The sequence below is a fragment of the Vigna radiata genome, chromosome 5 (assembly GCF_000741045.1).
Source record: "Vigna radiata var. radiata cultivar VC1973A chromosome 5, Vradiata_ver6, whole genome shotgun sequence".
Taxonomy (NCBI): Eukaryota; Viridiplantae; Streptophyta; class Magnoliopsida; order Fabales; family Fabaceae; genus Vigna; species Vigna radiata.
Genome location: NC_028355.1, coordinates 3,641,946 through 3,666,067, shown reverse-complemented (window position 1 = coordinate 3,666,067; position 24,122 = coordinate 3,641,946). Strand labels below are relative to the sequence as shown.

The window sequence follows — 24,122 nt, the reverse complement described above, 5'->3', positions numbered from 1 at the left end:
CCATATATTTTTTCTTTACAAATAACTTTGAAGACAACTTATTGAATAATTTATCTGTATATAAACTTTTTATTTATAATTTTAAGCGTAAAAAATTGCATTGTAGTAAACCCTATAATAATTAGAAAAAATGTCAATGAAAAATGCTTTAATCAAATTTCAATTCCTAAGAAATTTAGATATTTTCAATTAAGTCTCTGCTAAACTTTTTTTTTTTGTTAAATACTCAAATATTTTAAATTTTTTAATTGGATCACTCTTATTTAATTTTTTTCTTTAAATGTTACTTAATGATTATCTTGTTTCATTATTGTATTTATTTATCCTTACGTATTAAAAAATATGAGATTTTATGTAAAATGATATTGTATTTAATGTAAAACGATCAGTGAATTTTATTATTTTGGCTGAAATTATGTTGAATAATAATAACAGTTCTGTAGAAATGATAATGACGGAGACATTCCCTTATTAAACAGTCGATGATGATGAAAAAGCCTTGGAGAAGACAATTACTTTATCAGTACATTTTTTATGAAAGCATCATAAAAACTCATCTTTTTATATTAACTTCAATATAAATGAGTAAAATGATAAAACAAGATAACATAATTTTACCTAGTAATTGATAAAATTACAACAATAACTTAATTAAAAGATATAACACAATTTTGAATCTCAATAGACTAAAAAAGATAATAAAAACACAAGTGAAAATAATCAAATTTATGAAAACCTAAAATTCAATTAAGCCTAAAAAAATTGATGTTTTATTAATCACCATATTTATAGATTTTTGTTTTGCAAATTCTTGTCTTATCATTGATAATTATTTCTTTATTTTATACTACATATATGGTTCCTGCTATTTAATTATTCTCGGCTACTAAGTTTTAGATGTCAGTATTTAACCAAAAGGGCATTTAGTATATTAATATAACTAATTCCTTTCGTAAGAAATTTACCTCTGATAAAATTTAGCATATTTAAATTGAAAATTATACTTAATTGTTAAGCTAAATAAAAAGAACCCAAAAAAATATTTTATTATAAAAAATCATTGAAAACATAATCGTACCATAATGTCACGGTATCTCAAAAAAAAAAAAAAATACAACTTTGTAACACATTATCAGATATCCATAATTGCGTTAATGTTCACTGTTTTAGCACAATTATGCAGCTGCTGGACCATTGAACTATTATTTAATTACGGAAAATATGATGTCTACACTTCTTTGTTATATCCATAACACTTTCAATGGTATATGTTTGACATAATTACATTGCGAAGACTATGTTGCTGAATAAAAACTAAAGGAGTTTTGAATTTAGGGTGGTACTTGTAAGAAATCAAAATAAAGGACAGAAATTGGTAATATCGCTATAGATTTCTGGAATTGTGTACATATATGGATGCATCCATATCAATGGGTGAAGAAGCGACGGGAAAGATTGGGGGTGAGGGCAAAACTTAATTCATTCACTAAATCATATCTATTTCAACTTAACATTACAATTAAGGAGACAAACCAAGAATTCTGAATATCAACATCGACTGCTACAAAACTTGTTAAATGACCAACCACGGCTGCACAATGCTCAGAAATGATACATTACCTTGTATACCCATAGACCAACCAAAGGCCTGAAAGAAAAAGGAGAAAATGGAATTCAGCTTTTGTATCACAGCTAGTGTGTATGATAATGTTACCATGTGACACTTCTGAAAATTTTAAGATCTGTAGAATTAATATTATTTATTTATCTTAGAATGAATGTTAGACACAAAACAAATAATGATTTCAAATTTTAGAGGGATGAAAGTTAAAACAAAAGAATTATAACGACTACAACCTATATTCACTCATTTTATAAGATTTAAAAAACAGTAATTCCAAATTTCACAAATTTTAGAGGGATGAAAATCAAAGAAAAATGCACTACATCCGAAATTTACTCATACTATGAGAATTAAAAACAGTAATTTCAAATCTCACAAGGGTGAAAAATAAAGAAACTTGTTCATTTTACAGGAACTAAAATTATATCAAAGTCAAATTACATTATCGATGCAACAGTGATGAATCACCCTAGTCCCTCACTAAGAGCCCGATACTAATGGCTTCCATGGCTCCCTATTTGACTTTAGACTAATCAAGATAACAAGAATTCTCGTGTAAGCTATGAACAAAATGTAGCAATAATTTTACCTCAATTTAGTGTTACACAAAAATGCAGAGTGAAGAAGGTTTAAATCACCCCCCTTTTTTTCCACAGTATGTTAGCCTTCACACGGAAGCAATTGAGTTGCTACTTTACAATATAGTTTACTGAACAGCATCATTTCCAAATCTTTTCACCAAGAATTCATCCAGCTGACCCCAGTTTGGGGTATCAGATTTACTCAAATCACCCAATGGCAATGACCGTATGCATTGGAGAATATGCTTGACATCTCGATATAACCTAGCAAGTGTGGAGAATTCAAGAAAAAACAAAATTACTCAATTTTTCTGAAGTTCCGTAAAATGTATTTCTAAACGACATAACCCCAGAGAAATAAATACCTATTCTGTGCTTGAGGAGTGCTAATATCAAATTTTGAAAATGCTTCTGAAATTTGTGAGTGAAATATAATGACCACTTGCCTGAAAAATAGCAAACTTGAGAAGTGAGCTGTAGGAGTTCAGATGATGTCAGCATCTTTTACAGTTAGTTTTCTTTCAATGCAGAAACTAAATTTTCTGCTTTCTTTTTCATTGGGAAAATAAGAGAACTTTATTTTGAAATTCATCATAGAAAATAATGTATATCCAGGTCATTCATCACTGTCACCTTTTCCCTCCAAACTCCATCCAAAAATATACCCAAATGGTTATATTGCAGTAATAATAAATCAGTAGCATACATGTCATGATCTTCTGATATAATATTTCAACCATGGAAAAAAAAAAGATTGCTTGATTAGACACTGAATGATTAAACTCAAAGCTACTGCTACTTTTCTCAGAGCCAGGTTCCTTATAAACTAATTATTGATAAGGCATAACAAAGAAAATAATCAATCACCTTATGTTACGTAAAAATCAATTTATTAGAGTTAAGAACGAATTTGACCTAACTTAATTCTAAAAGCTAGCATAATAAGTGAGGATTGTACAATAAGGAGTACTTTAACCATATATCAGTGGGTTCTTAATCTTAAACTAATATAGAACCCATCATTTTAATATCCCAGCATAAGAAACTACAGGTACAATGTTCAGTAGTGTAATCTTGATTATGATCTTTAATGAAAACACAAGAATAAGAAAAATGGAGATTTCTACAATTCTTACCCGAAAATTGCTTGAACATCTTCTTCATTCAAAGTTCGAGATAGAACACGTTGGAGGTACCCAACTTCCTAATAACAAAGTCCAAAAGTAGATAAGTTCCTAATAAGAGATTGCTTAAGAGACAGGTGGGGCACAAAAGTAGAACTCAAAAATGATAATTACACGTCCTCCTACACCATTATCAACATATATATAATGACTAGTCACAAATTTGCTTACCTACAAGTGTTTATTAAATCCTTTGTCAAATAGTTTATTGCACATCTACGAGAGGTTTATCTCAAATTTGATAGTGCAACAATCACTCTACTATTTATCAGAAGAAAAACCTAGTGAAGTGACTAGTGAGGCACCATACTCTTTGAAAAAGGTTACTTTTGCTCTTTGGGATATTCATATTTATGCTTTGAAGTACCAGATAGGAAGATACTATTAAAATCTCGGTCAACTTAAATTAAGCAAAAAGGAAAGGTCAAAGGCAGAACACAGGCATTCTAAGAATTTACATATAACTATTTACCTTAGTAAGGGACCGGGCAAATTGACTAGGCTGAGGATCTGCATCCTCAGGTCTATTCCAACTCTCAACAATTTGAGGCAACCCACGTAGATGTACTAGTAATCTTTCTCGCATTATTTGAACTAATTTACTATGTATTTCATCTCTGTGAACTTTATAATCCTGGAATGGAAAAAATACAATAGTAATGCAAATGTTATAACAGATACATTCTCAGAAGTTCTTAAAAAAGCAGGGCATGAAAAATGAATAATTTTTTAAAATTTTTTATACATATATAAAATGTATTTTATTGGAAGAAAAAAGTAAAAACAAAAAACAAAAATAGGGACAAACAACAATATCCTCCTAAACAGAGAAACCAAAAAGAATAGAAAGCCTGAGGGTTAGCCAACAAAAGCAGATCCTAGAAAGCCATGTTTTTGTAAATATGTTTGAACACTCAAGGAAGAATATACCAAATTCATTCTTGAAATTTCACTTAATATGGCTCCATTCCCCTCATAGTATGGACTACAAAGATGAATGGCATACTTATTAACAGAGACATCTTATACAATTGACACAAATGTGCAATGAGGAATAAAAGAAGAAAAACAACTTTTTAAGGAAAATTCAAAATAAGTAACTAGAAACAATTGGTACAGATGTGCAGACAGTGAAACTAGAGTCATCACAATTAACAGAAACACTTGATTTTCATTGATAACAAAACTAAAAGAATTCGAAAATCTCATTAGAAAAGCACTAATTTTCTTCCGGTTTTAGTTTTTTATGTGATTATTATAATTTTTTTCAAACATGCTTTTAAGCAGAAAAATTCAAGTTTGGGAGAAAAAATAATCTAATGTATGATATGATATAATAGTGAACAATATTCAGAGATCCTTATCATTATTCCTTTCCCTTAAATCAATTTTTGATAAAGGCTGCAAAATCTTAGCTATAGACCTCCAGAACAGTGAATGCAATTGCAACTATAATTTCTTGTTCAAGTCGTGTCATCTCTATTACTACATTGCCTCCTCCAAATATTTCCTTTTCCATTCAGATGATAAAAAAGGGGAATCAGAGGAAACAATTAAATGTAAAAACTCTTCCGACTTGTTCAACTACAGGTAAATTTTCACTATATGAACAAAACTGTCAATACTTCCAACAATCATTCAAAAATCCTACCTATGAACAAAACGTTTGAATAAGTCTAACAAAGGACTAAAGGAACAAAGATTAAATAAAAATAAAGCACAAACCTGGGCAACCCGATCAATCTCAGAAAGCAAGAGTATTTTTCTTGTCTCAGGTACTTTGAGAAAAAGAATCTGCCGAATCTCTTATACCAGAAATGAAGAACAAAGTTATAAAATTAATCCATATGATGAAAAACAATATAATAAACTCATGAAACGCATTAAAAAGTTCATTAAGGTGAGTGAATTTGTACCAGGAATAATAGCATGTACGAAACTAATTACTTGACTTGCCAATGCCAGGTGCTTAGATGTGATGGACTTCAAACCAGACACCTGCACCAGAACTAAGAATTAGAAGACACTAGAATGAGAAAGCTCCAAGTAAATTGAAATGGGATCATGATAGACCAATGAACTGGGTAGAGGGAGGAACCCAGTACAGGAGAAATAGGGAAGCAAACTGTTGCAAAGCTACAATAGTTGAGGCTACCCCTGACCACAATGTCTAAAAAAAGACTACTTATGGAGAGGCTGACCAAAAAGATTGAGTGAAATTGGTGTGGAGCTATTGAGAGAGTGGCTCTTAGAGGGTTGAGATCCTACATAAACTAGAAACATAACTTAATGCTTACAAGTTGATTTGGTAGAGTTGAATAAGACCCATTACCCAAATTTTAAGATGGTATCAATGTTTATCCTAGTTCTGTTATTAGGCCACATGTATTGCAACCCTCTAGACCCACAACCCCAGGCGTGAAGAATACTGTTAAAAGTTCTCCTTATTTTCAGTCACACTTAGGACACACATTCTCAAAAGGCTACATATAGAGGGGCTAACTAGATAGATTAAGTGAAGCATCAAAGTGCGAAGCAACTGAGAGATCAGCTATTAGTGGATTGATATCCTATGTTGATTACAGACACTCCCTAAGTAGTGCTTATGAGGTTTTGGTAATTCTCACCCTACAAGATAGTTTTATGAGGTTCAATTAGACCCTTTAATTTATTGTTTAAAAGCCAACATTATCTAGCAGTTTTCCCAGTAAGCAGAACAGCAACACAAGGGGAAATTATTCAAGTATATACTCCCCCATGCTAGGCTATACAGAAGTGCACTCCTGAGTTACTTGAGTCTTACCTAGCTCCAACAAGTTTCTAGAGGGAGGGAGAATCTTGATACGAGTATACATGTGTACATAATGAACAAAAGATGTTCAAAGATATTAGATATAATGTAAATTAGTATTCTTATCTCATTGTAATTTCATTTTAGCTTCAGAGTTAGTTTGCCGGTCATTCTGTTAGTTGCTAAATTCAACAATGAATCATACAACCTACCTATTCAAGGTTTTCATGACTCTCTTCCTCAACCACTCCAAGTTTGAGAGGAAATATTAGAGGCATTTGTATTTATTATCCTCATTGTAATTTTATTTGCATTTCAAAGTTAGTTGGTGTATCTATCATTTACTTAGCAACGAGTCATACAACCTTCCTGTTGGAAAAGTAACTGTGGAGAGAAATGGTATACATTTATGTCAAGTCCCACTGTTGGACCATTATGGAGCACCCATCTCCCATGCTCTGTTTCTCTCTAAATCCTCCCTCTTTGGATCCATGGCCTACATCTAATTTTTATCAGATAATAGGTGAAAAGCATTAGGAACTGAGAAAGTGTTTAGGCTCATTAGAAAGGTTAAATGGGTGGAGAAAATTTATGAAATGAGAGGCAGTTTGAGAAAGCATTTAATGGTTTATTATTTTTCGAAGTGGCTGTCTATTTAGCAGGGTTCAGTGCATTTTAGGAAGTTGTGATAGTTTAATTGTTTTCTGCCAAATAGCAATAGTTATTTATCACCTTCGTAAACATTCTGTTGATAAATAGACCAATCTGATGGGTGGAAGAATCACTCAATCATATTCAGAAAAGACACTCTTTGTTCTTCTCTTCTCAGACTTACTATTCTTCAAATGATAATTTCCACATTTTAGTTTCTCTCTCCTTTCCATGTTTCTTTGATTTCTATTAACAGAAATGAGTATGCTGAAACAGATGATTCAGTATATCCAAATGGATAACAGATGCAATAAAAGTTATATACTATGAATGTCATTGATGAAATAGGCATGTAAAAATGACAAACTATAGTGTGACACGTGGAATCATACCAGTCACCCCTTTGTGGAGGGGGATAGGCCAAGAGGGACACCATAGAAGATATGGTGCGAGACTAGAAAGATTTGGAATTTTAAATTACATTAAGTTCGGAAACTTTGGATATAGGATCAAGTACAATGAACATATAATCCATATGGCTGAAAGTATTCGGTGAGAATAAGGCTTGGCTAGTATTGTTGATTGTTATATTTGTGGCCTATACAACATATACTTTATTAAAAGATGTGTGAAATAAATATAAGACCTGGCTAAAAGACCAGAAACGCTTTATAGTACTGCAAGTTGAACCAAAAATTAAGTGCAAAAAAATGGAAATGATGAGGTAGACAAGCAGGCATAAGATAGAGATTTCAGCTAAACCAAATGGAAGAAAGTTCAATTAAAAGATGCATAAGAAGACCTAAAAACATAAGGAGAAAATATTAAAGACCCACATATAGGTTGAGGGTCGATTGGTACATGTAGGATTTGATGCACATGTATCTAAATGGTAGGAACAGTTTTGAGAACAATACTAACAGTACCTGCATAGCACCAGCCCCAAGAACAAGTTGGCATGTTCTCGTGTTGAAGAACTTCAATATTTCTACTACACGGTGAACAACTTCCGAAGAAAGTGTTGGCAAAAGGTTGTTCATATCAATGTACTCTGACAACATCTTCAGCAATATTAAGCCACTACAATCAAAATAGCAAAAAAAGCCACTGTAAATTATTTAAATGATGACAGCAAAATCAAAACTAGGATAAAAAAATCATAAAAGACAAGTGACCCTCACAAATAGTAGTACATTGTAATAAAATAATAAAGCCTACCAACACAAACATATTCAAGAGACAGAGAGAACACTGCAGAAACTCAAAGGGGCAGATCGTGCAACTAATTGGGAAAAGAGAGAAGTCGAATCTAGATAACTAACCAGTTGACCATGTGATAACCAACACCTTTGTAATTAAGAGCCTGAGATGCAGATTTTTTGTGGTCCTTCTCAGTATTGTTACTATGTGCTGATGTAATCCTACTGTGACCTTTATTTGGTTCCACTGAATCATCAAGGGATTTGGGTTTATCTGATATTTCATTATTCATAGATGCTTCAATGGAATTAGCCCGCATAATTTCATGTTCAGCACTGCTGTTTACCATTGGCATAGAATCATGGTTAGTGACCACACCATTGTAACTGGTTGAATTATCATCCTCGTTGTCATTAAAGTTCTCAGAAGTTAAATTATCAGACGCAAAAAGCACATTGACAATGGATTGAAATTCATCAGGAACATCTATCTCCACCCAGGTTTCCTGGTCAAGCACTGCCTTAATCTTTGACATCTACATGCATAGAAGCAGTCATTAACAATGATATACAGAGATTTCAGGACGATAAAAACCCTACAAAAGAAAAATTAAAACTAACCCGTGATTCATGCTGAAAATCAACAAAAGCCTTGGCCTGTGATTGCAGTGTCCCACGGATGCTGTATCCCAATCTCCCACCAATCTGTTACAGTAAGCATGAAAATTAATCAGGAAACAAAAAGCCAAATAATTTGTATATGTTAAGTTTTAAATCAATATGAAAATACATACTTTTTCTGTAGCTGTAATGAACTCCTGGGTAATGTTGTATATGGCTAGAAACTCCTGCAATTTCAACCTAGGATGAAGAACTGCACGGACCCCAAGAAGCTTTGCCCATCTTCCATGAGCCGCATCACATGCTGCAAAGACGGCTTCTGCGTTTTCTCGCAATATATCAGCTCTGTTTAGAACCAGATTCTTTGAGAACATCAAACAAATGGGACGACTAAAGCACAAAGTTATTGCAGAACAGAACAAAAATCTGAAATGTATTCTATCTTAATTTTTATGATTTTTAGATATAAGTGAATTCAAATGATGTCCCCAGTATTTTAATTTTTAAAGAGAGGAAAACCCCGGAAGTGCCATTTGTTACCGGCAAAAAGAAAATTCAGTACAAACAGCAAAATAGCAGCAGAAGGGTCTAGTATAGCTTGCATACAGACTTAATCGTTGAGGTGATTAGAAGTATTAATCTTGCATGATAAAACAAATTACTCCATATTTAATGTATCCACTATGTTTTAGCGCCATTCCCAATTGTTAAAATAACAAGTGATCATGAAGTTGTGTCATCTATCACAACTTTCACAAGTGAATCACAGTGGTGAACATTCAGAAAAATGTCATCCACAGCCTTTAATAAGAAACTGAAAATATAAAATCAAAAAATTAAAAAAAACGATATATAGTTTTAGCTAATGTGTATCAATTTTAGAAGTCTTCAATGTACAGGTGAACTCGTTAATATTACAATATGCTTATATTTCCAAACTGGATTATGTTGTTCAGGTGCTAGAGAACTACATAGTAGCAGTTATCAGTTTATCAGAACAAAAAAAGGATGTTTGAAAAAAAAAATAGCTCAGACCACACACTAATTCCTTTCTAAATCTAAACACCAAAAAGAATCAGGAAAAAGCTTCCCTGTTTCTACTACAAGTATATCATAAACAAGAACCAAGGTTTAACCTGAAATTTTTTGACATGTTGGAGGAGTTCACAGCATCAATTGATTTTCCCTGAAATGAAGAACCCTTGGCAACACTTCTTTGTGCCGAATATGGCAAAAACGTAGTACCATGAACCTCACTTTCTTGTGATGTTTCTGCAGCTGCAGCACCATGAGCAATAGCTGCCACAACTGAATCAGCAGCATAATGACCATCACGATTGTTCAAAATCCATTCAATGGCCTTTTTCACTTCAGCAGCCCGCACTAAATGTGCCTGCAATCACTAAAAGGAAAAAAATCTTATTACATCACTCTTAAGACAACTGAGTTGCAAAATAATGTATAGCTGAATTCAGAAACCTTCATATGCCATTACTATGCTTCTATAACACACTACTGATAACTATGCCCATGCACAGCACAGCTAACATGATTTCACTTGGATTAAGAGATGGCCAAATATTAGTGAGTATCATCTGAGCTTATGTATCTGTATTTATAAAATTAAGAGTACAATTATATCTGAAATAGGAAGGCTACAGCCTATGTTTCTTAACCTAAAGCTAGGTACACCCAAAAAAAAAGGCTGTACAACAAAATAATATCATAGGTTTCAACATTCCCACTAAGACTAAAGCATATTAATTCTTTTCAGGAACCAAACAAGGAAAAATTTGAGAGAAAAGATAGAAAGGAGGATAGTAAAGAATGTTCACAAGCATACCCAAAGGAGTAAAATCCTTCACACCGGATATCCCAGTGGATTATACAATACAAAACAGGTACCCTCTCTCTTCACTAGGAGAGCTATTTATACCCACAATTAACTTCCAAAATCTACCAATCTCCCCTTCTAATCTTTCTTCTAAGATATATACTGTAGTCCATTTGGTCAGTTCGGTCTCCTCCCTAACACCATCCTACTATATGGCATTGAGGTTCTGTGATCGGCATGGACCAGTCCACACAATTATTTGGGATTCGTATCATGTTTGCACAGTTGCACTGAGTTAAACACATTTCACAACCAAGCTACATGATCTTCTGTCTTTCTCATTAAGTTGTCTTGTAAGAAAAGTAATTCAACTGAAAGAAAACTGAGTTAAGGATAAAAAATTCCCAGAAACTCAAACACCAGACAAGACAAAAACCCCAGAACGCAGCTAATGTCTATAGGACACCATGACACTGCACAAACACATATATAATGAGAATTCAATTACGATTTTTATATTTACCTTTTAAAAATAAAGGTGTTAAGCTTCAAAATGAGACAGCCAAAATAAATCCTGGGACACAGCTAAAGGAACAATCATATCTCTTAAAACAACTGCTCAAGTCCTTTGATAATGAGCCTCGTGCTTGCTTTGGGTTAATATGCTTATAATTACAATATTTTAAATTATTTTAATTTTTAACATTTATAGTAGAGTAAATTAATCTGACATCCCTTAAGATTTTTTTCAAAGTACGTTTAACACCTGTTTTCTTCACCATTACAGTGGTCTCCCTTTCCAGGGCTTCTTAAGGAGATGCATATGTAAGGTGAAAAGAGCTGACAATGGAATGTTTTTAAAACAAAAATGGAGGTCTGCGTAAAATTTCAAAACTGCAGTCTCAATGTAATTTGAAAAAACTTCAGGAGGCATTAATGCAATTTACATTTTATATATAAAGTAAATTGAATTTGGACCATGCCCAGCTTTACCAGAGAAGTCTTTAAGCCAAGAAAAAAGTATTTTATAATTCAGACACTGGAAATAAGTATATGACAACAGCCCAAGGAGTGTCAAAATTCAAAAAGTGTTGATCACATGGCACACTGTTTAGGAGCCGTGCTGGGCTTCCTAGCCATAAAGGCACATCATCTATATTATTAAAACTGAATACATTTCAAAAGACTTCAATATTCTAGTCTAGATGATCTAACAAATTAACAATTGCCAAGTATAAATTACCTGTACTATCAAGAAAATAGCACTCAAAAGATGAACAAAGCAGTCAGATGATAGGCTCCTCAACTTGCTAGCAAGTGATGCACCTCCACCTGAGTTACAATTTAGGATTAGCAAGTTGAAAAAAGAACAGATTCCAAAAAAACACAGCACACTAGAAGCATTTAAAAGTATATCTCCTTATGGACAAACATCAGCAATTACGCTAAAGAAATTCTCACCATCTGCATCTACAGTTCTGTCTCCAGAAAAGAACTCTGACTCTGAACCTCGAGAAGCAAGAACTGGAAGCAACTCAGCAACAGCAGTCTTAATAGCACTCTTCATATCAGCAGTCAGTGTATCTCTATAAGTCCTCAGAACAGAGGGAAGTTTAGCCTGAAAATAAGGTATTTTTAACAAAATTAAGCCTAGTACAGATCTTAATAGCACTCTTCATATCGGCCCTCAGTGTAACTTGAGGTTTTATTGTCATGTTTCTTAAAAGAACAACAAGCTCATGCCATTAAAAAAATCTGAAATCTCTTAGTACTCATTATACCCATCACAAAGAAAACGCAGATAAAAACACATCAAACATATGAGCAGCTAAAGGAGCCAGAAGAAACAGGGTAAATTAAACAAGAAAAATCTTGTCTTGTACGCCCACTCATCCAATGAAACATTTCCATCTATGCTACACTAATTTTATTTCCTTTTTGGCTTTTTATAGCTTAACACTGCAAATCTTACTTATAGATAGGAAATGTTTTCCTTAAGCACGGACACTATATTTCTGTCACATAGAATACCATAAACAAGCCCTCATTTAATCCACCGCAATCATATTCATTGGTTGACATCTCTCTTAATATCTCCGTCGTTTTGCATGAGGGAGAAAATGCTATGGCCATATGACTTGTACGGTATGGTGTCCAACTTTTACCTATAAGCTAAGATTGATATGCCTCCTGTACACTTGAATTTAGAGGATGACATAAAAAATCAATGAGTTATACTTCTCAGATGATGTGTTCTATATATCATATGTAAAGGAGTACAAGTATAAATATATAAAGACAAGAGGCTACAGCTTATGACACTTAGCCTAAAGCTAGGTAAAGTATGAGGATAGAAAACTGAATGATTTGTCTCATCTTGTTTAAATCCAAAACATCACATGGTAAAACTAAATCTACCAAACCAACTCTGGGTGATTGCTTTAGTCCATGGAGAGACCAACATAATCTTCGAGCTAGACCATACTCCCTTTAGCAACAAATCTAAGAGGTTGTTTCATATAAAATTCTTCTTTAAGGACACCATGAAGAAAGATATTTTTAATGTCAACCTAGTGAAGTGACAAATTATGATTAGTAGCCATATCAAGGAAGAGTTGAATTCTGTTGATCTTGATCACGAGAGAAAAAGTATCTCAATAAACAAGGTCATAAATTTGAGTATATTCCTTGGCCGCAGCAACCTAACATTAAGTTGATCTACATTACCATTAGGCACAACTTCAACATAAACCCATCTACAACCATCAGTCTTCTTCCCGAGGAGGAGAGGGACAAGGTCCCATGTGTCATTGTTTGAAAAAGCCTATATTTCATCAACCATGGCTTGTCTTTATCCAAGATGACCAAGTGCCTCATGGATAGTTTTAAGAGTCACAGTAGTATACAAAGAAAATAAAAGAGTATAATTGAGATAGATGGTGATAACTCAAAATGACAGAATGCATTTCCCAATAACAATGGGCAATCTAAATTGGAGTCATAGGAAGATGTTGAGGATGAAGGATCTATGGTATGGGAAACCATTATAGGAGAACTAGAATCACGAGAAGCTTGAGGCTGGTGAGACAACATCAAGTAAACTGAGTATTGGATGAAGGCATATCTTCATTTTAGTTGGAGTTAAAAGAACTAGAATCATCAAAAAGACCGGAAAATGGAATAGGTAGAACCTATTGAATGTAAGTAGGAATTTCCATTGAGGACGAGAAAAAGGTGTCCTAAAACAGGTAAGGTGAATTGACATATAATGAAAGCACGGATAAAAGACGAACAAGAAGGCTTAAGATTAGAATATATTTTCCTATTGGGTCTTTGTAGTTGTTTCTATATTGTTTCAAAATTAGATTCTTTAATGACATTATTTTCTTTTAGCAAATTAGATAACTAGGTGGATGCACCTTATTAGCGGATTGTCTGAGTAATCTTGAGTCCATAATATGAATGCATGTTGATTTTCGTAAATAGTTTAAGACATACTTTGAATAGAAACTTATGCTTGTGAGAGAAATTCTTTCTAGATTCTTGAATAGAATAATTATTCACATCTTTGAATTGCTAATTTGAAGTGGCAAATCCTTCTCAATTTATCAATCATTTGTAATTGTGAGGTCTTCCCCATTTTCAATCTCCGTCTGTATTTTTAATTCTGTGATCGTTCAGTGGAAATTCTCAAAAGCAATTTGTTATCCATAATCTCATATTAGACGTCCATCATTTGGTTATTAGAGCTTGATCCAACATTCCCAATTGTTTCTAGAAGCTTTCATAACACTTTTGGAAGTTTCCATGAAGCATTATTTTTCTTCCATAGTTTCAAATTAAGCTTAGATTCAATTGATTTCATGGGTCAATTTTGTAAGTACTAACAGAAAAAAAAGGCCCTAACCAGCCGCATTCTTGAGATATCACAAAATGCGGAAAGCAACAAGCAAATGTGAATTGCAGGGAGATGCTATGAGTTGACTAATATGTTGCACGGCGAAACTGATACCGGGCCGAGTGAGTGGAATACAAAATCTTACCAACTAAACGTATGTAATGTGTGGGATCAAGAAGAAGATCCCCTTCAGTTTCAATAATTTTTCCAAGAGGAATTGGTAGGAGTTGGAATAGACTTGCATCCTGTTAAGCCAAACTCAGATAAGATGTCAAGGCAATATTTACGCTGGTGCAGAATCAAACCACAATGAGAACAGGCAACTTCAAATCCCAGAAAATACTTCAAGTTTCCTAAGTCTTTAGTATGAAATTGAGAATGAAGGTAAGACTTTATGTGTATGAGTACCGGTATTAACAGAAATACTATTTCTAACTGTAATTGTAACTCTTAGGAAAAAGACTTCAAGTCTAACTCAACTCAACCAATTTTTAAGACGAAGTTTGCATCAACTTTTGTACAATAGTCATATTTCTAGTTGATGTCCAGTCTCTTACACAACCCTTACACTAAGGATTGAATATCTTAAGCATGAGACTAGATATTTACTTATAGGCAGTACACTAGCCAGTGATATAACAGACAAAACAAATCACTCTAAGATAGGTTTTGATACCATCTTAGAAAATGGACTTAGATCTAACTCATTCCTACAAAACCGACTTATACAAAAAGAATTATCTCCACTTATATACTATAATTTAGTCATATTGCTAGTCAATATAAAATCTCCTACACGCATCATGAGGAATGGACATCTTAAATGTGGCCCTAGATATTTGTGGCCAATTCAATAGTGGGTGACAATAAATTTAACAAATCTTATTAGGATAGGCTTTAATTCAAACTTAAGATTGAAATATGGAAAAAAATTGCTAGAGTATGTATCATCTCTTAGTGCATTAATTTATAGCAGTTCTTACATCAAATATACAGAAAAGTAAGGATAAATCCAATCATATAGGTCTGATAGTAAACTATGCATAAGTTAGATTATTCTAATATGCTAACCTATTCTCATCAAGTTACACAATTGAAAAAATGGCATTTAGAAAAGAAAAAAAAATGCAAGCAATTTCAAGAGGTTGGAGATTGGAATCATATGCATATCATTAATATGGAAAACTAAAGCCATTGTTTCTTTGTATATAGTACTATTCACATATCTTGAAGAAGGGATAAAGGACAACAAAACCTCAAAACTACAAAATGGGAAATCTCACTGCACTGATCATACAAAAAGTTATTTCTCAACAAAAAATAATACTCAAACTTCCAAAACTAGCCTAAATAATAATTTAGTCAAGAAAAATACAACTAATTACTTACAGTTCTGAGCAATCCAATTACTGTAGGAAGCAGACAATCTTTGAAATTATTGCTTTCCTCTTCTTCCAACTTTACCTGATCATGAAACAGATTAGATCAAAAACAGCATCCTAAAATTTCACAACTATGACTTTACATTGAAAAACATTCGGCTACTTAATCATTGGACCAAAGCAAAAACAGAGTACTACATTAATTGTTGTGCAGTGTGTAAAAATTAAGTCATAAAGAATACAAGCTTTTTTTTTAATAAAAGGTCTCCAAAAGCGTCTCAGCTTACAAGTATGGATGACAAATAAACCAGTCCCATAGGTATTGTCAAAATCAATCCCGATTTTGACAAAAAAATCCCCATGTTAATTGGGTATGAGTATAGATATGAATAATACCCGATTTTTTTAATTGTGTATGGGGATAGGAATGGGTATGTACATAAACATCTCATCTGCCTCCCTACTTTAAATTACTAAAATACCCTTAATTTATTAGGTAATCTAAAATACTTACTCTTATGTCCTTTGTCTCTTTTCATTTGAAGAACCCTTCTTTTGTTACACAATTTTCGTTCTCTCTCTCTCAACTGTTCGACTCATTCGATATCCATCAACTTCACTCAGATCCCTACAGTATTTTCTCTCTCATCACAATTCCAAATACACATTTTCCACTATATGGCTTTCTTCAAACGATGTATTACATTTTAGGAAACATATACCTCAACTTTACGAAATTAAATTGTTTAGGGTTTAGGTATAACCTGCCCTGCCCCATTGCCATCGCTATGTACACGACTGCAATCCCAACTAGGTTGACGCCAGTCTATATCAAACCTATATATCATTAAGAAAAAAGAAACAAAAACAAACCTAGGCTAGCATCATTTACCCTTCTATCATCACTTGACTCTATTGTTCATCTATGTTCCAGCACAAACAAATTTGGATTTCGGATTTTAAATTCTTCATGTGTATTTTCCACAAAGATCTTTCTCAAATGCTGACATTCTAAATTAAATAATCAGTCTCTCAAAAATTAAACAATTCCATCCCTGAAAAACCCATTTGAAACTTTTGTACCACCCTCCTAAACACAGGTCTTTCTTAGACAGAGATCCTTCATAAGATTAACAAATATGATTGAATGTTAAAAACTCATATACCAGCCACAGCTTTTCACCATACATCTGTTACATGCAGACTAACACTGGAACCAGTAGAGTAGGAAAATAACGGACTTTATTCAAGAACTCTAATCTCAGTTCAGCACCAGAGTGACAGCAGAATTAGATAGGCATGAATGCTGAATAAAGAAATGGCCTTTTGAGGCCTAATATCTCTTCAGCTTAATTTCACATAAATGAGAACCCCTTAACCTCGCTCAACCATCCTATTTAACAATTATACCTCCTCAAATTTTAGTTATGCACCTGAAATCAGTAACGTTTATTCAAAGGTTTTGTTCAGCCGCAGCTTTCATACTTCTTCTCTCAGTCCCCCTCACAATACATGCCAATAACAATCATGTCCAGGTTTAATAAGAAACAGTTACCCATTTGTTTCTGCACTGCAAAGAGGCTCTTTTATGACATAATCTGGTTGTGGTTCTCGATGAACCCAGGATCCCTTATAGATTATTTTAAAAGAAAAATATTTATTTTCTGGGTAGAGAAGAGGTTATGATGTCATTTAGGGAGATTACAAATGACGAGGTATGATATCGTTGTACATGGCAGGAGACTAATGTAAATATTTTCCAGGGTGTCTGTTTTCCCATTTATACGTCAAATGGTGTTTAATGGACCCCTGATCCTTGGTAGTGCCCATTTCAAAGGAATTTCTAACTGATTGACATGCAAAGAGATTGTAAGTTTTGTTGCACTCATGAGCCATTTCAAATGAGATAAAAACAGTATCTTAAAAGACAACAATACATTAAGCACGCTGCTGTCTATGAAGTTTACTACTTCAAATTCTATAAAAACCAAAATATCAACGTTTACTTTTTCTTTAGTAAAGCTAACATATACGTGTAAGTAGAGCCTATTGGCCCCGTGACAATATAGCACAGCTCATTTTGGCATATCTTGACCAAGTTAAAGCAAAAGAACCCCGCCATGGGAAACAGTACCCACTCCAAAAAAGTAACAGTGAAGATTTGAAAGATTTCCTTCACAGGAGTAGTAGAAAATTAAAGAAAAAGCACTGAGAAAAATAAATATGAAGACACAATCTTACTTCATCATCCTTTCCATTCATTGGAAGGGAGGCTTTTGCTTTAGCTTTGGATAAAATTATCCCATCTTTTTCTGCAGCATCTTGTAAGGAAGCCCGAATAAACTCTGCTGAAAGAATGCTACCAAAATAATACAATACCATTACTAAATGTCCAGTACAAAATATAATTTTAGCCTTTTCTTTCACATATTTAAAATCTAATTTTAGCAATATATAAATACTAGCCAAAAGTCAAGATTTCGAAGTTAAGAATACCAAGGGACAAAGAAAACATGTTTAAAAAATAAAGAAGTTTAAAATATTTCAAAATAAGAATGGAATTACTTCCTAAACATAACTATTGAAATCATGATTAGCATAAAATCATTTGATATGATTTTTTACAACATTGATAGACTGAAGAGCCAATCACACACTAGCCGGAGTAACAGTTCATATTGGCAAAATTATAAGGTTCGGTACAGAAATTGAGTCATGAACCCAATGTCTACTTATGATAACTATTGCAACCCAAAGCCAATAAAAGCTGAATTTTCTGTACAGAAAAGAATAATGATACATTGACAAAAACCACTGTTCTTACTTAGTGAGGAGAGAAAAGTTATTCTATTTATTTATTTCTTCCTATCTGTCCTTTGCCATTGAATGCGAAGATGGATAGAATAAGGAGACAGAACAAAGGTAAAAACTTTGGAGATTGAACTAGAACTAGGTTAAGTTGCTACTGGATAGTAATATTCAATTTGTCTCTACAATTTTGTTTCATAAAATTATGATTAGAATGTTTTGTGATCAATCCCTGGTTTAAAATTATTACCATGAGACTTATGTGTATGGAATATAACAATTACACATTAACTCTACGTATTTCAAGACATTTTTCATTGTGTCTAAATCTTATGATTCAATAGGTAAATATTGTTTCAACCCATCTAAGCAATTAGCTCAACCCTATTATCTTCTAATTATTACTCAGCTCCATAAAATCAAGAAAGTAGAAAGCACTGCTTACTGAATTTTCAGATGCAATTAGTACATCATAAAAGGTGTACCTGTTTATGGATTCTATAAAGCCTATTACATGATCTCTAAGATGCCTAAAGCAATGTAGACCACTGAGCTCATCTCCATCCTGCAAAAGTTACAGGAAATGAACAAGATAAATTAGAACAGAGTGTTTTCTTCAACTGTCAAGAATCCCATCATACTATGTCATAAACAGTCTACCAAAAAAACTACCCAAGTTCAACACAGTGACAGATATCAGCTAAGCATTCATCTCTAGTCTGATTAAACTAAGTTAAAAATAGTATCCATCCCAAGACCATCATTTACAAGAAAACACATCTACACCATATTGCACAATGATTAAAGGGATACCAGTAAATGTTGCAAATCATCAGTCACATCTAACGCTCCAGCACAATCTGCAGATGCAACAAGCTGTATCACAGCAAAACCACATCAACTGGAAAGCCTCAATAATAACTCAAACACGACCAAAGTAATAAAGAAAAGGCCAAAAACTAAAAACATAAATGCCCCACACTGAATCAATATAGATTGCTAAACAAAAATAAATTTGGAATGTTTATCACAGAGAAGAGAGGAATAATAAGTTCCAGAATTTTCTGTTAGTGCTGAGTTGGCAATTTGTTAGATTGGTCAAGAGAAACTCTGTTAAAATGAGCACATGGCCTAGATTAGCTATATATTGTTGTAATTTCCTTTATTGAGGTGCTGAATAGAATACTGATCCTCTTCCTTTGTCCTTTTTTGTAAGGGGTATATCTGCCCTCAAATACAAAGAATCCATTCCCCCATAATTTTGGTGCTTTCACTGAGAGTCACTCTTTAGTACCAGGCCTAACAGTATCACATGAAGAATTCCAATTCACAACCTAACCAGCATGATGATATTGTGCAGCAATTGACTTGTTTGCAATCATCTTTAAACTGACCATATCGATGAAGTTGTCAATCAAGTATTTGCATTAGAAGGCTGCCCAACTGCAAATCCTTATGAATCTCCCCTCAGTACAGATTCCACTCAACAATATTTTCTGAAGCAGGACATTACTCGTTTTGACAGCCAATAGCCTCATGGCTGAATTTTCAAAAAACTGTAATTTTTTTACAATCAACCTACCATGCTGAAGAATGCAACATTTTTTCTTCATTTCACCGTGATGTAGTACCTATGGATGTATCATAACAGTCAGATTTAATCATGGATGCAATTTTTCCAATGTTTGGAGACTCGTTTCACTCTCATGGACATCGACAGTAAGCTTTTCAAACTTACCCAAAACGTCCACAGTTGCTGATGATTACTTGAGCAATTTTGAGCCCTAGCTAACCATATTGATGGGTTGAATCCTTCTTTCTTGCGGAAATGCTTCATTTCTCGGAGATTAAATGCAAAGTCCTCACCCACCACCTCTACACCCTATCACAAGCACAAGCCGTGCAAGATTTCATTAAGCTGTGTTTTTTGAACTCATTTTTTCCTCCCTTGCACCATTGGACATTCACTCCTATCCACTGCCGTTCTTGCAAACCATCACCCCTAAACAACTTCCACCATTGCTACCAACAGCACAACCTCAAACTTAAGTATAAACATCTCTTTGATGTCAAAATCATGGATCGTCAAGAGCATGGCATCTATTTTTGTTGTGAAAAAAAGTTCTCTTGTAACGAAAATTGTAGAGCTCATTCCTTCTTGTTAGTGATCAAAGAGAAGGACATTCCACTTCAAGGTGTTGTTGGTGAACAAAATGCCAAGGGGACTTGAGTTAGGCAAACCTCACTCCCCTTTTAGAGGCCCAATTGGGCTCTCATGCACTGGCTGAATCAAAGACTTTGGATCAAACATTGTGAGTCTTAGGGCATGTGGCTAGGTGGATAGTAGGAGTACCCACAATTTTACACAACAAGAAATGCATTTGCATTACGCTTTAAGGGATTTCCACAACTCAGTTGAAGGTATTGGTTAGTATGGTGGGTCACTAACATGAGACCGTGAGAATGTCTCAATGATGATTTAAGGCTATCAATTCGTGGTTGACCTTTATGTAGTGGAGATTAGTGGTTCAAATATGTAAAGCTTCAACCTGACAAACTTCTGTTTCTGGTGTGAAGCATCACAAGTTCTCTAAGAACTTTTATGTCCTTATCAGATGCTAGACCGCATTGGACCCATGTCCTACATACTTACCTAGCCTTCCTACTCTTAAATTCACAATGTTTTCACTGCCCACTTTTGAAAGCACATGTGGGGGCCCCTCCCTACTCTGACAAGGTTCCATTGCAATTAGTGGACAACAGTTCATTAGTTTATCCATTAGCTACACTGGGGTTAAAGAAAAACTCTGTAAGTGGAAGTTCAGTTAAGATAGCTCTAGTGCACTGGCAAGGTCTTTCTCCGGATGACACTTCTTGGAAGAATTTGGATGATCTGCCACTTCCAACCTTGAGGGCAAGGTTGCTTCTGATGGGATGGTATTGATGCGAACATGCAGATAGGCCTCGACCAGTAGGCCCAAATGGATTGAAAAACAGAAAAGTCAGAATATGTTTATTACTAAGAGGAGAGGAATAATAAGATCTAGAATTTGCTGTTAGATTCTGTTAGTGCTGAATCGGCAATTTGTTAGATTGATTAAAAGGAATTCTGTTAGAATGAGCACATGGTCTATATTGGCTGCTTATCATTGCAATTTCCTTTATTGAGGTGCTGAACAGAATGCTGAGTCTCTTCCTTTATCCTTTCCAGAGGAGGTACCTCTGACCTTGAATACAGAGAATCATTTCCCCCCATCAGCATTAATGACACGGTAATTAGGAATTAACAACCACCTTAAAATTCCCCAAATTAATATACAACCCTACCAAACTACAGTAACTCTAAAACACAAGTTTCGCATGGGACAAACTCAGATACAATTTCATAGCTATTTTCGGTGTTACTTATGTTGATCTTTACCACGAGCTTTTATTATGCCAGTTACTCATATAATTCTGATTGTATAACAGCTCCAAAAGTATGTTAGGAATTACATCTAAGTTTCTCCTCTAGCCCTCACAATCCTACTCAACAAAGTTTCGACTCTCACGTCGCTACACCCTTCACAAAAACATCAACAACGGCGAAAAATAGAAACATCACAATAAAAAATGCAAAAGCAAGAGTACCAATTTGAGAGCTGAGAGGGCCTGGTTGACGTAGAATATTAGCCGGAGTTTCTGCAGGAGCGCCAAGAGGTTTGTCCTGGTGCCATTGAGCTCCTGAATCTGGCGCGCGTCGTGGACCAAATCGGCGTCGAGGAGGCGAATGGTGTCCTTGAGATGGCGAATTTGCGTGCAACCGTGGAGGATCTTAGCATCGAGGTCCTGCAGTTGCCCCTGCGCCTCGAAGAACGAGGACGAGCGGAGCGAGATCTCCTTCACGAGATGGAGCTCCACAACATCGAGGTAGTGCGAGAGCTTCTCCTGCAGCGCGAGGTTCTCGGCAACGTTGGCGAAGGGGCAGGCGGCGCGGAACGTAGCTCCGTCCTCGAGGCGGAAGTCCTCCTTGAAGTAGAGCGCGGGAACCTCGCGGAGGCAGGCGACGAGCGCCTCACCCTGGCCGGAGGCGGCGGCAGCATTGGCGAGGTCGTTGATCTGTTCCTTGGAGGAGTGGTTACGGATGTCCTCGAAGCGATGGTAGGCTTCGGCGATAGGGGCGACGTAGTTGTGGAAGTCCGATCGGGAAACCTCGGAGGCAGCCTTGGCAACAGCGATGGGAGCAAACTCGGGCGGGGCGACTGCGGTGGCGGAGGACCACCAGGCGCCCCAGGATGCGGCATCAGAGGCGTGAGGATTATTGAGGATCGATGAGAGGCTTTGAATGGAATCGGAATTTGATTTGGAAAGAGAAGCAGACGAAGAGAGGGAGGTGGGTGACCTTCCCCACGATTGCTGGGAAGGTGGGGAATCCATCACATTACGATTGCGATTTCAATTGAAGTCTTGTGATGATTCCTTTGCGCTAATGTGATGGATTGAATGGTGAGTGTGGGTTTTTTGGGGATCTGAGAGAGAGAAAGAGAAAGGAAAGTGTTGCTTTGTGTTGTGTTGTTGTGTTGCTTGGAAATGGAGAACGTGCGGGATCGGGATCGGGATCTTCAACCCGAAACCATCAAACACTGGAGAAAAGTGAGTGGGGCTTCAAAAATTTAATCGCACCACCATTGTGCGAGTAAGCCAACAACACATTACACTCCTTCCACATCTAATCTTATTTCTGAAAATCAGTATATTGAATTTCTTTTATCGATAACTAATTTTCGTAAATAAATATTATTTTAATCGTATTTATATTTATAACATGCTCATGAAATTCAGATTATTCATATGCCAAAATCAACCGTGGAGATTGTTCCACACCTTCACCGCATTTTATTTCACGCAGAGTGTCACCTTCGAGAACCGTAGAAGACAATATTAGTTATGCCTTATTTCCTAGAGATAAAATATTGAGTTAAATATGTTTTTAATCTCAGAAACATGGTTTTAGTCCATATTTTAAACTAAACTAAAGGTATAATTTAGTCCTTCAACTTTATAAAACTCTGATTTTAGTCCTTTTTATCAAATCCTTTTAACTTTATTTGTTGTTTCAAACACGTTTCATTATAGCATTTGGATTATTTACACTCTTTGACACATTTTTGCTTCAATGTTAACTGATAAACGCGTTTGAAACAACAAATAAAAGTTAACAAAAATTAGTAAAAATGACTAAAACCAGAGTTTTCTAAAGTTAAAGGACTAAATTGTATCTTAGTTTGAAAGATGGACTAAAACCAAAATTGCCCCAAAATATAAGAACTAAGAACATATTTAACCCTAAAATATACATACATTTATTTTATGTTTAATGTTATGTAAACTGTATAGGAAGGTTTAGGCTGAAAACATTTATCATCTTAAAAGAAGATATTATGATTAAATTGGTGTGATTAGAGTAATTATTTTCGGACTAATATTAAAATTTTAAAAGCTGTTCAAATTTGTAATAAGAAATACTAAGGGCTATAGTTTTAGTTGATATTTTTAAGTTTAAATTCATT

The 24,122-nt window shown here is 34.6% G+C and overlaps 1 protein-coding gene across 2 annotated transcripts; it reads right to left on the bottom strand.

Moving 5' to 3' along the window:
- Positions 1-1,353: 1,353 nt before the first annotated feature.
- On the bottom strand, positions 1,354-23,298 carry LOC106761991 (vacuolar protein sorting-associated protein 54, chloroplastic). 2 transcript variants are annotated; one of them, XR_002667712.1, is made up of 19 exons: positions 22,204-23,298; positions 19,387-19,449; positions 19,059-19,138; positions 18,007-18,124; positions 15,773-15,847; positions 11,947-12,103; positions 11,729-11,817; positions 9,788-10,044; positions 8,825-8,996; positions 8,652-8,735; positions 8,154-8,566; positions 7,758-7,911; positions 5,306-5,387; positions 5,115-5,194; positions 3,862-4,023; positions 3,342-3,409; positions 2,571-2,651; positions 2,214-2,469; positions 1,354-1,648 (listed from the first exon to the last, which is right to left on the bottom strand). XR_002667712.1 is itself a non-coding variant. In XM_022780474.1 (18 exons), exons 1-18 carry the CDS (start codon positions 22,987-22,989, stop codon positions 2,331-2,333), a joined length of 3,060 nt encoding a protein of 1,019 aa, XP_022636195.1. In that variant the 5' UTR covers positions 22,990-23,298; the 3' UTR covers positions 2,006-2,330. The 2 variants fall into 2 exon arrangements, 1 of the variants encoding a protein (XP_022636195.1); XM_022780474.1 differs by lacking the exon at positions 1,354-1,648 and having other exon boundaries at positions 2,006-2,469.
- Positions 23,299-24,122: the final 824 nt, after the last annotated feature.